General features: G+C 33.7%; 2 protein-coding genes across 2 annotated transcripts; both read right to left on the bottom strand.

Annotated features, from left to right (window-relative positions):
- Positions 1–92: 92 nt before the first annotated feature.
- On the bottom strand, positions 93–4,964 carry VTC4 (Inositol monophosphatase family protein). The gene is made up of 12 exons (XM_085743108.1): positions 4,826–4,964; positions 4,662–4,717; positions 4,516–4,566; positions 4,067–4,147; positions 3,848–3,951; positions 3,676–3,760; positions 3,361–3,415; positions 3,234–3,277; positions 1,953–2,021; positions 1,766–1,866; positions 790–846; positions 93–482 (listed from the first exon to the last, which is right to left on the bottom strand). The coding sequence occupies exons 1-12, from the start codon at positions 4,839–4,841 to the stop codon at positions 386–388; spliced, it is 816 nt and encodes a 271-aa protein (XP_085599234.1). The 5' UTR covers positions 4,842–4,964; the 3' UTR covers positions 93–385.
- A 1,887-nt stretch (positions 4,965–6,851) lies between these two features.
- Positions 6,852–13,184, bottom strand: LOC146944751 (putative MO25-like protein At5g47540). Its single transcript, XM_085743107.1, has 11 exons — positions 12,975–13,184; positions 11,574–11,738; positions 11,221–11,339; positions 10,808–10,882; positions 10,409–10,502; positions 10,249–10,308; positions 9,074–9,142; positions 8,573–8,671; positions 7,524–7,568; positions 7,338–7,440; positions 6,852–7,250 (listed from the first exon to the last, which is right to left on the bottom strand). Exons 1-11 carry the CDS (start codon positions 13,092–13,094, stop codon positions 7,186–7,188), a joined length of 1,014 nt encoding a protein of 337 aa, XP_085599233.1. The 5' UTR covers positions 13,095–13,184; the 3' UTR covers positions 6,852–7,185.
- Between the last annotated feature and the right edge of the window lie 3,578 nt (positions 13,185–16,762).

Below are 16,762 nucleotides of genomic sequence, written 5' to 3'. Positions count from 1 at the left end.
AACTTAAAGATAGTGCCAAAAGACTTGGCCACTAGACATACCATAACTAACTAGAAAAAGGGTCACGAGACAAGAACAAAAGAATCACACCATAATAAAAGACGGAAGCTTTCGGGAAGCTTCTCATAAGACCATGTGAATGAACTTCATTAAAAAGTTACTAACATCATTCACCACGTAATGCTGATGCACTAAGTGACTTATATCATTGAATGGTCGATAATTCACACAAAAATTATAAAATTACTCCAATAATTTTATCGGATAATTTAATATCCAAAAATTGATTGTTTTGATTATTTGAGAAAAAGTAAATGAAATAACAAAGACTGACTTGTATCACAATTTCTCCTAATCATAGATTAATAATAAATAATTTCAATTTTCACTCAGTTTGGCGCAGAGCATCAACAATTGCATCCTTCAAGAGAGGGTTTGAAGCAGCTACACGCTGAGCTGATATGTCAAAATCTCCACCAGACCTGAAGCAAACAAAAACATCAGATGTTGATGTTAGTATGAGATCTTCCCAACATATCTATGAAGCTTCGTGTTTTATAGTTTTCTGTAATCATAGCAAATCCTACCAATAGTGAAAAAATGTAATGTTTGCCACAATGCATGTACATCCAACCATGATTACATTATGTATCTATAAAATGGAGACACATGTAGAGTAAAATAGACTATGTACCTAACTATGCAAAAACAGTCTAGAATCTAGAACTTTGTACATCTTCCACTTAGTTAAGAATAGAGGATTATATATATTTAAGCAAAGTTACTTACGGATCAAACACAACACCTCCAGCTTCTCTAACAATGACAGCACCACCTGCCACATCCCTGGAAAGAGAGACCATGTGATTAGGACCATCCCAATAAACCAACCACTAGGCTAAAGCAAATGTTAATGTGAGACTATATGTAAAATCTAATACAGTTTAACCTTACAATTTAACATAAGAAAAACATTAAAAAGAGTATGAAGCCTATAAGATTCATACATAAAACCTTTAAAACGAATCAGGGGTCTTGAGTCTTAACCGTTAGGTCAAAGGCCATTTTTAACATAAGCTATTATATGCTACGTATGTATATTAGAGAAAAAGTTCCCTCGGCCCTAAAATAATTCCGGATGTACACTTCAGAAAAAGAAGAAAAATAACACAATTTTGTGCAGTCCAGATGTGTCTTTCCGAACAATTTTTGTCCCGTCCGGAAATACACTTCTGGAGCAATTTTCGAAATGTACGGGTGGACAAAGTGGTCTTAACCTAAAGCCCTTGCTTTACTTGCCCAAAGGTTGGACAGGGCCAGTAACATAACGACAATGCCAAAAAAAATATGCAGGAAATATGATAGAAACCAACTGATATAGAAGAATAAAATAGGGAAAATCCCTTTTGATTACAGAATAATATTGCAGAACTTCGAGGGTCTGCACCTCCCTAATGCCAAAATGGCCCCTTCCCAGTCAAATCCTCAGATGCCCCTCAATCTTCCCTTCTCTCCCCTATTTATTCTTAAAACTTAACCTCCCACTACTGACTTAATTAAATATTAATCATAATATATTAATAAACCATAACTGCATAATTAACTACTATAATTATAATAAAACTGACACAATTCTAATATATTCGAAATGTACGGGTGGACAAAGTGGTCTTAACCTAAAGCCCTTGCTTTACTTGCCCAAAGGTTGGACAGGGCCAGTAACATAACGACAATGCCAAAAAAAATATGCAGGAAATACTCATACCATGGACCACCAAATCCAGTTTCATAGAACACATCCAGTCTTCCACATGCAATTCCACAAAGATTCAGAGCACAGGAGCCGCTCATTCTAATAGATCTCACCTGACATATGGAAACAGGGTAGTTAGTATGACAGAGCAGTTATATAAAGTTAATTCAAAAAAATTCATGGCAAGTCTTGACTTTACCTTGTAAAGCAAACTATTAATCCTATTGGTGGTCGCATCTAGTGTTGCCTTGTCACGTTTTGTTCCAGCCTGCTCTTTCAGAAGGGAAAAAGCTTAATGAATTTCAAACAGTCATTGATTCAAAAGGCAACATATTTACAAGTAAACCTGAACCAATAATCTTGATATTCCATGCCAATTAGAATTCCAAGCATTATGGAAATCTTACTAATTGTAAGGTAAAAAAATACATGTATACTTGGTGGGGAATGGGGATAAACCTTTTAAGTGGGATTAGTGATTCTAATTTACAATCTGCCAACTGATCAGTGATCACGTTGTAACTTGTTGGGGGGAAAACGCATATGACTGACTTTTAGTAAAAAAACACTTCACTTCAGAAATTATATTGTTATCATTTATGTTGTCGACAACTCACGCTTATTGCAACAGTAAAGTGCAATGTATTTTCTTGCTAAGATTGCAAACAACACTATCAGATTTTCTTGCTAAGATTGCAAACAACACTCTCAGATGATTGATTACAAAGCTTATCAAACACTTATCTAGGGAATAAGCATATCTAGAAATAAAAAACTTATCTAGGGAATAAGCTTAAAACTTGGAATATTAAGTGGGCAGATAGCAATCAAGACAGAAGGCTCCAATCTAACATGTCTGCCCTAAGACGCTTTAAAATCATTTAGAACATCTAATGTGAAGAAGTACATGAATCATCAAAGTTCAGTAAGAGCAAGTTAAAAATATACAGATAATTTGGATATCAGCCACATAAACTTTGAGGGTATAATAAATTTTACAGAATTGGAAATGAGATTCTTCAGAGCAGGTAACTTCTTTACCAATTGTATAGGAAATATCAAGGTAATGTGACATTATGATTATGCAGTGTCATATTAAAAAGATTAGACACTAGATACAGACATTTAAAGTGATACAAAACCACGAGTGTAGAAATTCTAACATAAATATTTTGAACAATGTCAGATTATGACAGTGTCATAGGGATCATCTTAATAGCAAGAGAAAGTCATGTATAACAGTATAAGGCAAATTAGGTGTTAGTCCAAATACAGGAGACTAACAAGCTTTATTATTGTTCATGTGGTTGGTAAATAGCTACTTTGATTAATAGAAAGAACCATTCTGATTTTGTTGGTCATTCCACACATTGATACAGGTACATGATAAGGACAGGGAGATGCATGCACTTCATTGATGCAAATAAAAATACAAAAAATTGAATAGTTTCACATAATCAATTAAACATGCTTGACATACCTCAGTTGCAAGAAGAGAGTTCACCAATTCAGTTTGTGATGACACTGAAATTCAAGGCATACACGTCAATGACAACTATATCTATATTTAAAACAAATGATCGAAAGATGAAAACCAGAGGACACACCTTTTATAGGGTTCCCATTCAAGAAAGCACCTTTCCCATGGACTGCAGTGAAAAGCTACCGTACAAAAAAATCCAAAATTTCAATTTGCATACTAAGCAATGAAGGAAACTTATTTTTAAGCACTCCAAAATTCCATGCCGATAATCCTTATTGAATAATATTCCTAAATTAATCACTTCAATGTCAAATCTCCAAAAAGAAGCTTTGGAGCAATGGTTGGAGCTATGGCTATATGACAGAAGGTCTTTCAGAAAAATGTAATGATTTTGTGGTCAACAACTTAAAATGATTCTTCAAGAAGGAAGTTACCACACCTCATTGATTATTGGATTGTACACAACACCGACTGTTGGAACTTTTCCAATTGCAAGACCAATGGAGACACAAACGAAGGGGAACCTACAGATAGTATAATTTTTAGTCGAATATGTAAATATGGGAGTATTGGCAATCCCCATCAACGAAAATATCAGAAATAATGTTTACCCATGCACAAAGTTAGTAGTTCCATCCAAGGGATCAACAATCCATGTGGGATCATCTGTAAGTTCTGTAGTTCCAAAAGCAGCTGTGGTTTCTTCTCCAATGAACTAATAAGACCACATATACAAATGAACTTCAGCAAATATACACCGGTAACTGATAAGTAGCCATAATAGCCACTAATCAAAAACATTATATGATTAGAGGAAGATCGGAATGAACCTTATGAGTGGGATAAAGCTGTTTGAGATGATTGAATATTAGTTCTTCACATGCTTTATCTGTTTCAGTGACCAAATCAACCTGCGAAACATAACAAAGATATAACACAGTATGAAAAAGCACTAATTTTTCATTGATTATAAGCTGGAATAACTGATAATTGATGATGCACGTATTTTATCCAATCACATTACTAACAAGTAAAGTAAGTACCTTTGCAAGAACAGAGAACAAGTAACTACCTCAAACTACTTACTTATTTCTACAATCATGCTATTATGACTTAATTTTTTTTTTTTTTTGTAGATAGACGAAATGACAATAGCAGCGACATTTGACAATAATAAGTGAAATCAACGGCGGCAATTGCAATAATGTGAAATAAAGTATGATTTGAATTTGAGATTTTAGGATGGAAGAGAAAAAATAGAAGAGAATGGGAAACAAACCGATCCTTTATGTTCGACGTGCTTAGTTTGGGAGAATCCTTTTCGAATAACCTGATATGATATAAGAAAGAATTGAAAGAGAAAATTGATAGTGATAGATGAAGGGAGAAAGGAAGGAAGTAGAAAAGAGAGAAAGAAGAACTAACGTCACCAGCTTTATGAGCAGCGTCGACAGCAGATGCGAGGAATTGAGAGAGTGAATCTACAAAGTTGAGTGACGAATGAATGAATCAATGAGTGAGAGTATGTATTATAAGATCTCCATACTACAACAAACTGAAACGAGAGAGAGAGAGAGAGAGGGTGGTACCATTGTTGTCAGCCATGTTTGTTCTGTTCTGATAGAGAGAGTGAACAGAAACGAGATGATACGGGAAAGGCTGTGCTTTCTTCTTGATCCTTCCTGTCCTACCTTTCGCCTACTAACGCACTAACCGGCCACTCACCACACTCAACAAAACCCCGCATGTGTCTTTTATGTACTACAGCACAAGGGAGGGTATATTCCATCCATTTTATTGTTTTTCTTTCTAGAGGTAACTTAATTAAATTATTGTTAAAATTACAATTACATGATTATAGGATACATTGCATTTTTTTATATTTTTATTTTATCTTTTACTGAATTTTATAGCAAACTAGCGTTTATCGTTCTTTTTATTGCACTAGAGCGTATATATTATCAACATACTTTTTATGAAATTTTGATTTTTATAAAAATTATTTTGATTTTGATTAAAATTATAAGTATAGATATTTGTTACTTTCAAATTGTAACAAACTATTCTTATCTTTTTCAGTAACACCAACAATATAACAATTTTATAGGTAAATTTGTTTAAAGATATAATTGAAAGTGAAAAGTCACCACAAAATCATGTATTCCCTTTATATATACTAACGTTCAAACTCGTCTATTAGTGTTTTTATTGCATTAATATGTATAATTCTTCTTTTATATTATATTTTCTATATTGTTGGTGTTATTGACAAAGATAAAAATATTAACGCAATTTTTTTTATTAAACATCGGTGCTTTTGAGATTATTTTGTAAAATAATCTCACTCAAATGAAAATAAAAAAAACTTGAAATGAAGAAAAATCTATTTAAAAAATAAAACCAGATCTATATTTTTTTTTGGTGAATTAAAAACCAGTTCTATAAAGTAAACATTGATAATTTTTTATATATTTATATGTAAAGTGTAAGTTGAACTTTGGTTTTTTTACCATCATCGAAATTAATTTTAAATATTTTCTCTCATCAATCACACAAATTATATTTTTTTAAACATTGAGATTTTTGTCATGTTTCTTTTTTTTTCTTTTGTTTAGAAACTTAAAAAACGCATAAAAAATGCTTTAAAATATTTTGTGTTAACGGTAAACGGCTGCAAAGACTAATCTTTGGAGGCAGATAGAACTGCAACGGATGACAAAGTTCCCTCAATAGAGGAAAACACGGGCTGAATTGAAAACCATGCTTTAAAATAATTTACTTATTTTTTTTTTTTTAGGGAAATTTGATTCTAGTTTATGACAGTATAATGGAATTATCGTTTCCGATTCTAATTCAAGTGTATGGCATATGGAATATGCCGAAACAATCCTGATACGTTGTTTGTGCAAAAAAAAAAAAAAAAAAATCCTGATACGTTGTTTCCCAAATGTTACGTTTCCCTCGACAAGACTAGATTATACCCGTGAAAAGGGTGAGATGTTTTGCCCCACCTTTTGTTGCTCCAGTGAAGACTCCCAACACTATTGGGAGATAAGGTAAGTAAATTATCCCAATTGAAATTAATTGACCAGCATGAGGGGAACCGGTCATGTACGTAACTATGGAGTTATTACTTGACAGTGAAAAATGAATTCTCATTGTTGAACGTGAATAATTAACTGAACTGTTACAAGAGTGAGTTCATCAAATATACAGAGAAAATGATGAAGCTCTAAACTGAAAATAACAGTCCTCATGATTGAAGCCTTTACCAACACCAGCCAATCTCAACCCCTTGGATTTGGCTTCATTTCTCTTTCCCAACTCCTTTACTAAATAACCTCATTACCTAAATATTGTTTCACAAAATTTTAGAACCTATGGGTATGACCAACCAAAATCCCAGGGGACCAACAAGTGCTACACTGACCTTTATGACCGTCATCATTGCCACATGTAAACGTCTATCTGTTTACTTTGCATGGCGAACATGAATCTAATTCAACTACATAACAGATCAACCATCTATCGAAACTTCATCAAAACACTGACTTGGTAAAGGACCAAAGCAGATACACCGGCATGGTTCCAAAAGCAGTAAAAGGTCATCGTAAGTATAAAAAGGACAAGTTGAATAAATTTATGAGGGTCAGCTTATCGCATGACCTCAAACATTTTATAATTACATGGCATCTAGGAATATGTTTATTCCTTTCTAAAACATGGAAAGCCATAAACCCATATGTAGCTTGTTTAAACAATTTATTTATCTAATATTTTACAGGGCGGCGAGGCGACAGAACTACAGAATGGAAACATTCAAATCTGAATAAAATGATTGTTGCATCTAGACGACTAACGTAGCTATTATAATACACAATTCATTAAGATAAAATACCACATTGCAACTTGTCGTATACTAGTGTCTGCAACTCAAGGATGTTAATCCTTATGCTTCAAGAGAAGCAATTTCCTCCATCACCTGGGCTTTGTCAGCTTCGAACTGTTCATCCTCTACACAATCGCAACAAACATGTTATCATCGGAAAATATTTGATATAAAAAGAAACAACTAACTATTCAATAGATTGCATCACTTACCTTTATCGATTTTGAATTCGTCCAATAGTCTCAGCATCTTACTTTTGTTTGCAACGAATATGCTGACAATATCAGCTGGTTTATTTTGGTTAGCAGCAAATAGCTGTTTTGACAAAGAAAATATCAATAACTGCACAGATCAAGAATAATGACCTTCAAATGTGTGCTATATCATAATTGTAATACCTTAAAAACGTGAAATGCTTCAATCTGTATGCTTTTGCTTGACTCCTGCATAATGAAATCAACAATTAGCCATTATACACTCTCTTTGCACATATATATAAAGAGGAATGATATGCACAAAGGCTTCGACACTTGAGGATGAACACACGCCAATATTGTTAAGCCACGTCAACCATTTTAAAAAGTTATTTACCTGGTTATAGGCTAACCAAGTTTTGTCCTTTTTAAGGCTTATTAAAAAAAAAATTGTGGCAGGTTAAACATTAAGCATTTCATAAGCAAAACCACCGATTCAATCACCCACTCTGCCACACCCATTATCACAGACAGCCATAAGACCCACCAAGACCGTCAACTTCCAATCTGCGACTAACTTCTAGATCCAAACTACTGCCATTATCATGTAAGATCTGAACTGCCTCTTCCCAACCTTAAGCAGCCTAACATACCTCTTACCATCCTTACAACCTTAACCCATAACCCCAAAATTAGAGGAAGGACTACAATTAGACAAAACAGAGAGCGAATCATCTAATTCGACCTCTTCAACCCACCCATCTTTTTACTTCCCCATCTCAAGTTCAAGAAGAAAATGGAAAATCAGTTGTTAAAAATGGTGGCCCAATCTCTGGTATGTTTTGTGATAGAATTAACAAAAATAAGTGTTAAAAAGGTAAATTGGATAGCCGGTAGCCAAGCAAGGAGTCGTGACGTGACTTACAGTACAAGCAAGTGTTGACAGCCGTGTGTTAAAGCGTTTTATTTTCTCCATAAAACATATTATCATCCAAAACTAAATTAAAATGTGTTTGGTATTCACTATTCAGATATTGATGCTTCGAGTCTTAGACAAACTACAACTATAACAATAATGGTGGCAGGCTATAAATTTTGGTGAAAAGAATACACTTTCAGATACTAAAAACAGCAAAAGTAGAGGAAAGGAATACATCATACACACAAAAAGAGGAAATAGGGGGCAGCACACAATCAAGGCAAGAAGGAAGGTGATTAGGCATGTAATTAAGTTTTATGTAAAAGGACCATACTCTTAAAAGATTCATCAAAATCCTCAGGTTTTCTCTTGAGCTCACATATCGTGTCATTACGGCTGAATTTGAACGATCGAGTAGCATATCTCCCAGCAACTGTGAAAGAGAAAGAAATCAAACTCAGCAATTTACTATGCATCACCACAACATGAAACAATGTAATAAAAACAGCAGTAACAGTACATATTAATTACAACAACAGATAGCATGGATCAATGTTCCAAATTTCATGAGGGAAAACCAAAGGAAATCATTGCATTGATTAATTATGTTATTGTTGACTAGCTGTAATGGCTATTTTACATTTCAGTAAGATTCATAGGTCAAATCTACTGCAAATGTAATATAAACAGACAAGCAAAGATTCTACAATTTAAGGTTAAATTTTCAACTAGGTGAACCTCCAATTCCTAGAGATCTGGATGCTTGCTTACTTCCTTCAATAGTCATACAATTTAGTAAGCTACAATTAAGATCAAATACAAATTCATATCGCACCTTGACAGCTAGGCGCCTTGTAATATAATTGGAAGATTCCAACAACTTAGAATTATAATCTGCAAAAAACTGAAAACAGTAACAACAAAGACAGTGAGTGACAGTTGAAACCAGATACATACAAAACATATTAAGTTAAATAACATAAATTGACAAGTGATAACTAGATGACTGTGTGCAAACAGAAAGTTTCAAAACATAACTCAAATAAGAGGTAGCTTAAAACTTTATTCCTAGATAAGCCAAATAAACATGAAAGTGTGGTCATTGGTCAAATAATCACTGTAATTGTTAGGATCCTTTCTTTAAGCAAGAAAGAATTCAACGATGAAGATAACCTTGCACTCAAGGCTATCCCATATTAGCACTGCTCTTTTTAAAAACTATCTTTCCCCTCTGCCCTTGAGGGCTATTTAAAAACTTGCTAAGAATCACCAAAATAACAAGTCTTAACAACCAACTAACAAACTTATCAACTGACTAACTTCTAATTAACTTCTAACTCCAATCCTAAAAAACTCTACTTTATTCTCAGTCCCAACAATGCACCCCTCCTCAAAGCAACCTTGTCCTCAAGGATGCAATCGAACAAAAAAAATCTTCAGGTTGCCTAGTTGTCAATAAGAAAAAAATATTGTTCCCCAGGGAGTCCACTGTTGAGAATTCCCAAAACTGAGGGATATTTAAAGACTTTCTAGGAATAACTAAAATAACAGCTCTTAACAACAACCTAACAAACTTATCAACTTACTGACTAACTTCTGATTAACTTCAAAACTCCAGTCCTAACAAACTACCCTTTATTCTAACTCCTAACAGTAACGGTTATTAGTAGCCACAATACGCCTAGTTAATAGAAAATATGTTCAACCTCGGTCCGAGAAGAGTCATTTACAAAAAAGGATACTGTTATCTATAGCGGAAATTTACATTTAAAAGCAACAAAACAATTTTTTTAAAAGAAAAAAAGTTATTACAGATATGCTATATACATTGAAAGAATAAAATTTAGCAACAAATTACAAATTCATAAGGCGATCAAGCATACCACCCATGCACGTTATATAGAAAAACAATGTCAGAATAAATAAATGGCGGAATGTCAATATACAAGTTGTATATACAGATTAAAATCAAAATGATGCGTTATCGTTTATGGTTGAAGGGGAACCTACCCATTCATAATTCTTAGAAAGGAATTCAGCTACAGTGGATTTATGTCGTGTCATGAGTTCCTGAAAGTGGATAACAGATTATATCAATGATTCTGTTGCTAAAATGCGCATGCCACAAAATAAGAAACAGCAAGCATAAATACTTTCAGACAATATCCACCTTAAAAGTAGCTGCAGCATCTGCAGCAATGTCGAAATTTGGAAGTTGAATATAATCAAAGAACTTCTTCATATGAGGTGAGTTCAGAACATATCTGATACAAAACCGTGAAGTGTTAGAGCATCAAAGGAGGTGGGAAAAAGTTTATCAAACCTACACCGTTTTTTCTTTTATAATTCTCAGTTTCAGTTTCTTTATATGACCTTCCTGCATATTATCTTTCTTATTTGGCATAAATTCTAAGTGGTGCAATTACATGGATCTATACGAACCAAAAGTTCCTGCTTATAACTATAAGAATCGTTTTTCTAGCAGTGATCATTAAAAGCTTATAGCTTGGTAGTACACATACACATGTCAAAAAATAGCACAAAGAATTATCTACTCTTTTTTGCTTACTTTGCAACAATCTGGTGTCTTATGCATTCCCTCAGCATCGCACCGTAGTGTAAAGCCATATCCGTGTTTTCATAACTGTAAAGAGACAATTGTCAGTAACTGCGTGATGGAGACAATACTAAGCAAAGCATAGTCAAAAACTTGATAAGAAACAAAAAATAATTAAACACATATCAAGACAGACATGTGAAAACTATATTTAACTTAATATTCAGAAATCCGGTGATCAAGGACATAGACTGACTATCGTGTCTAATTCACAGAGGCATTATTTCAATGGTTGGTGAGAAAATGAATGTATATTTCCATTCATTTGGTCAAGAAGAAGAGTACACCATAATCCATATTGATTTCAAATCTTACTAGAACAAAAATGAATAAGCAACCAAAATACTAATCTAACGGTTTCTTACCCAACTATCAAAATATCCATAAGATCCATATTATTCTCCAGGTAATCAGATGCGATCAACTTAGACTGAACCGGTTGCCTTTGTAAATTTGCAACAACTTGAGTGGCATCTTTCCTGGCCTGCAAAAGCCCATAGTTTCAACTCTCAATATTTGCAAATACTAAACAGTCGCAATAAAGCATAAGATAACACATTCACGTGTGATTCCAATTTTCAACCATCACCAAGAGGATGCAGCAATGCTAACATCTTAGCAAGCGTACACGTAAAACTTACAGCATCAAATTAGTAATTAGTAATCAAAGACATGTTTATTGAAGTGCAAATATCTAGGTCTCAGAATTCGTTAATACCTCCAAATTCAATTTAGGAATACATTTGATAAGCAATCGCAATGTGTTCTCCTTAAAGAACTCCTGAGTCAATTGCGCACAAGCTTCTGAGACAGGCTCCGATTCACTGTTTCCGTAAAGGATTGACTTTAGCTCCCTAATATTTTTACATAGCTCGGTCATTTGCTGTAAGACGTATCACAGAAGAAAAAAAACGTCAATATAAGAATGAATGGCTTTCTTACACAAATTTTACTCTCTTAGAAAAACACAATTACATTTAACACTGACATGCAAGTATAAGTTTATAAGCTCCTCCTGTCAAAACTAGCCCATTTGGATTGGCTTATTTGAGCTTATTTACTAGCACAATTTTGCGAGACTGATTAAGAGAGCTTATAAAAACAGCTTATGTCATTGTTCATAAGCTGTTTTCAGCTTATTCTCATAAGCTCTACAGGATAACTAATGAAAACAGCTTATAGATTATACAAAAACAATTTAGCTTTCTTTTATCTTTTTCTATAGAAAAATCTTATAGTTTATCATGATAAAAGCTTGTGCTATAAGCTGCAAATAAGCTATTTATCCAAACAAGGCCAATACTCAAACAAAATTTGCACTAATCAATTCAAAATAGAATCTACAAAAAAACTCCAATGGTAAAACATGATCATCATTCATCAGCCACCAACAATAGAAATATATAAAAACAAACGAGTAAGCAAATCAGTCTCTGGCTTTGTATGGCGCTCTAAAATAAGTTCATGAGATAATGAATATTTCAAAAAGGTCCCTGACTCTATTAAATTGTCAAGTTTATCCCTGTATTTAACCATTTACTATCAATTAAATCCCTAAATTTTAACAACTTACTATCAATTTGGTCCATTGTATGGTTTAGAGGTTAATGAGTTAGATCCAAATATGGTTTATGAAAGAGCCTTGTAGCTTAATTTGATCCATTTGGCCGACCCCACTTAATGGGTTAAGGCTTGGTTGTTGTTGTTATCAATTGGTCCAAATATTTAGCTATTTATTAAACAATTTAGTCTCAAATATACTTTCAGAATGACTAATATGAATAAAATTTGACACAGACAACGACCTTTTTAAAATATTCATAATCTCATGAACCTATTTGAGAGCACCCTACGAAGTTAGGGATTAATTTCCTGGTTTACTCAAAAACAAATCACTACTATATACTCGTTGCAAATTGATGATAAAAATATGAAAAAAAAATCATATCATATTAAGAAACAACATCACAATATCAAGCTAAATATATAAAACCAACACGTAGATTAGATAATTACGATTCAATTAACGATTAGCAATTGCAGTGAGTTCAATCACGACAAAAAAAAAATTAGGAAAATAAAATTGACGAAAAAGGAAATAGCGATCCGGAACACAAACTTTTTCTTCGCGTTTGGAATCGCGTGATTCAGTGTTACGATCAAAGAAGAGAAGAAGATCTCTGGTTTGACGAACAATATCAGTAGGAGTACGTGGCTTTGGCTTGAAGAGACCCTTCATGTTCGATGAAATTAGGGTTTCTGATTGAACGTGGAAGAAGAATGAATGAAGAAGAAGATAAGAGAGAAATAGAAAGCGATTTCAATTTATATTATTGGATTTAGATGAGAGGATAATATATAATCCCAGTGAATATGTTATGTTAGTTATTATGAGATTCAAGTTGAGGATACTGGTACCAGAAAAACAAACTTTTTGTTTCATCTTTTTCCGATTTTAATTCAATTCAACCACTCCACTTTCAGTAAAAATAACTAACTAAACTAAATTAATCCCTATCTATCTTTTGCTAATATAGGATCATCTCGTCATTTTTTTTTTGTTGTTAAAAATGGGATTATACCATGATTAATTATTACGGTTGTATCAGAGACATTATTTTTGGGGGCAGTTTTTTAAAAAAACAAATTATTCGTAAAATATGATTTTGAAATTATTAATTTAAAATAGTTTAGTTTTAGAGATTTTTTAAGAAGTGGTTATTTTAAGAAAAGAGTTGGAACAAACATGTCTCCAAAAAACTTTCTTTAATATTTTTATAACATCAAAACCTATTTAATCTCTTACTCTCTTTCAGTAGGTCCTTTAAATATTTTAAAATAAAGAAGTACTTTCTAATCTAATTTATATAAAATCACATAATTTCTCTGGCTTTAAGGCATTTGAGAGAAATTACATAATTTCTTTGGCTTTAAGGCATTTGAGAGAAATCACATAATTTCTCTGGCTTTAAGGCATTGAGAGAAATTGAGGACCGACAATGAAAATGATAGTATGGTCGATGATCACGTTGACATATCATTTCTTGCTACACTCTACACAGATGATTAGTCGACGGAATTGGTGATATTTGTAACCATGGAAGGTGTTGTATCAATTAAGGATATAACTACTGTCATGATTCGATATCATTCAGTTCTTAGTTGGACGGAGTCTTTATTAAGTGTTGCATCATGGGATCATGTAGTGGCCACGTTAGGAAGTTTGTTATCTGTCCGAGAGTCGTTTTCAAAAATTATTTTTTTAATTTTTAATTTTTATTTTAATTTTAAAATACACAATTGATTTTGCCCAAGTGGGAGAATGTTAGAATTTCTTCTAATATTTTGTGGGCTGCAATAAATTGTTGGTTTTGGGTTTAATAAAAACGGACTGATGTTGTGATCCATTTGATGATGCTTATGCCCTAATAAAAGTGATCAATAAATAATGGGCTTTTGGGCACTTAATCTGATTTGTGTAGAAACATAGTGTAGGCCCAAACACTAGGCCCATGATGGGTGGTGCCTAGGGTTGCACGGTTATAAAGAGAGAGGCTAGGTCCCCTTTGCCATCACTCTGACTATTCTGCTCATTAGTGGTTTGCCCCATTGAAAACCCTAAGTTTGGAGCATGTGAAAGGCAAAGGAAGACTTTGTCTTCAATCTCGGCGATTCCGGTCACCATGGTTTCCAAGTAAGTGTGTTCTAATTTCATGTAATATCTCGATCTTGATGATTAAATTGTTTAGAGGAGCTAGATTGCTTTATACAGAAAAATCAGACCAGCTATACTTTTCTCTAATTAAGCAAATATATTATTCATTCCTTATTTTGCTAACCCTTAACAACACAATCTATAACAAACCACTTCTGGCACCGTAGCACGAATAATTTTCCTAATTTAATCATAAACCAATTTTATTCCAATTGAATAATAGTACAATAATTTGGTTATAACAGTTTCTTTTGTTTCATCTTATTAATCATAGACTTTGTTTTACACATCGACCTCCATGAGATGATGAGTTGTACATGTGCTCCAGGAGAACATGAGCTCTGTCTGTGTTCTTTTTTTTTTTTTTTTTTTGGTACAAGCTCTGTCTGTGTTCTATCACAAACATGAATTGAAAGAAAAAAGGCAGATATTGTGACTTAAGGCTAGTAGGGTCGTCGCGGAGACGATAAGGTTCTTTCATGCCCCATATTCACATGTTTGTGCATCTTTTAATTAAGGCTTAATTGCACTTTTTGCCCCTTATCTTTCCAAAACCAGCGGTTACTGCCCCTTAACTAATTTAAATACAAAACAGCCCCTTAAATTTGGATTCTATGACAGTTTTGGCCCCCTGGTGCTTTTTTGACTTGGTCAGTGATGACGTGGCACCCAAACCCCTTATGTTTGGTGCCACGTGGATATTTGTTTAATTTTTTTTTTTTAAATCTTGCAGGGTTTTTTTTGGTTTTTTTTAAATTGGAAGAAATTAAAAAAAAAAAAAGGAAAAAGAAATTAGGGTTTAAAAACCCCCAATTTCCCAAATCTGCAAATCGACCTCAATCCATCTTCTTCCTCAACCTCAAAATCGTTGTCCTCAAGTTCGATTTCCTCCTTCTTCTTCTTCTCCAATCGTTGTCCTTGTTTCTTTCTTCTTAAATTGATTTCGATTTTGTTCTGGCCTTCTGTTGTTCATCTCTGACTCGCATAACTACACAAGAAGCTCAGTTTTTGCTGGAAACCAAAAATGGTGAGAGAGCTGCTTCTGCTTCTCATGGGGTTAGTGGTTCCCAAACACGTCCCAAACAACCCAAACAAGCCAACACCCTTAACGTTACAAATCAGTTACCAAATCCAGCCATACAACCCAATTTCTGAAACCACAACCGTCAAAAATCCAACATGTCCAGGACTACCAAAAGAATCAAATCCGGTGACCAAAGGTTTTTTTTTTTTTTTAGATCTAAAACTCTAAAGCTTTTTTTATTTGTTTCATTTTTGTTAAAAGGAAAAAAGAAGAAAAAAGAAAGAACAGAGGGAGAAGAGAGGCGTGAGAAGAGATTGAGAGGAAGAAAGAAAGAATCAGTGAAGAAAAAGAGTGGGTGGTTACTTATACCCTCGTGAATTTCAGTTTCACAATCCCAGATTAACAACACCGGATAGATGCTCCGAGAACTCAGAATCCGATCCGAGAGAAAATGGCAACAAAGTTGTCATGAATGGGTCTAGCATAATTCTAACTGAAGGTGGTTTTTTGCAGCCCGAGAGAATGCTTAATGGAATTGTGTTTAATATTGTCAAGAAACTTGAACTTGAAAAGTTTGAAATTGAACTTGAATTTGTGGTGTATAATGAAGGGTTTAGTAGAGATTGAAGGGCAGCTTAGTGAATTTGTGGTGTATAATGAAGGGTTTAGTAGAGATTGGTGCCTTCTTATGAGTTAGTGAAGGTTAGAACTTAGAGGAAGAAGAAGTTGAGAGAGAAAGAGAAAATGTATGTATGGGTTGCTGCAAGTGATAGGATAGGTGGTTGAATATTCATCTTCATCGATTTTCCTTTTTTTTTTTTAATTTCTTCCAATTTAAAAAAAACCAAAAAACCCTGCAAGATTTAAAAAAAAAAAATAAAACAAATATCCACGTGGCACCAAACATAAGGGGTTTGGGTGCCACGTCATCACTGACCAAGTCAAAAAAGCACCAGGGGGCCAAAACTGCCATAGAATCCAAACTTAGGGGGCTGTTTTGTATTTAAATTAGTTAAGGGGCAGTAACCGCCGGTTTTGGAAATATAGGGGGCAAAAAATGCAATTAAGCCTTTAATTAACTAATTATTGTCCATCCCGCACTGATGATGGCACACAGTGTTGGGAAATGCCTGCATAATTTCCCTCCTCCGTGAACTCAAAATAGGCA

Source organism: Medicago sativa, chromosome 2 (genome assembly GCF_051527215.1).
Source record: "Medicago sativa cultivar Bolivia chromosome 2, Bolivia_mono, whole genome shotgun sequence".
Classification (NCBI taxonomy): domain Eukaryota; kingdom Viridiplantae; phylum Streptophyta; class Magnoliopsida; order Fabales; family Fabaceae; genus Medicago; species Medicago sativa.
Note: the sequence above shows the minus strand (reverse complement) of the source record. Positions and strands in the feature narration are given on the sequence as shown.

Excerpts from the sequence above, each read along its gene's own strand:
- LOC146944751 (XM_085743107.1), bottom strand. The coding sequence starts at position 13,094 with ATGAAGGGTCTCTTCAAGCCAAAGCCACGTACTCCTACTGATATTGTT. Across the intron at positions 11,739-12,974 it reads ATTCCAAACGCGAAGAAAAA|CAAATGACCGAGCTATGTAA; the intron begins GTTTGTGTTCCG and ends TACGTCTTACAG. Across the intron at positions 7,441-7,523 it reads AAGCATTTCACGTTTTTAAG|CTATTTGCTGCTAACCAAAA; the intron begins GTATTACAATTA and ends TTGTCAAAACAG.
- VTC4 (XM_085743108.1), bottom strand. Across the intron at positions 4,567-4,661 it reads CTGCTCATAAAGCTGGTGAC|GTTATTCGAAAAGGATTCTC; the intron begins GTTAGTTCTTCT and ends ATATCATATCAG. Across the intron at positions 3,416-3,675 it reads ACAATCCAATAATCAATGAG|CTTTTCACTGCAGTCCATGG; the intron begins GTGTGGTAACTT and ends TTTGTACGGTAG.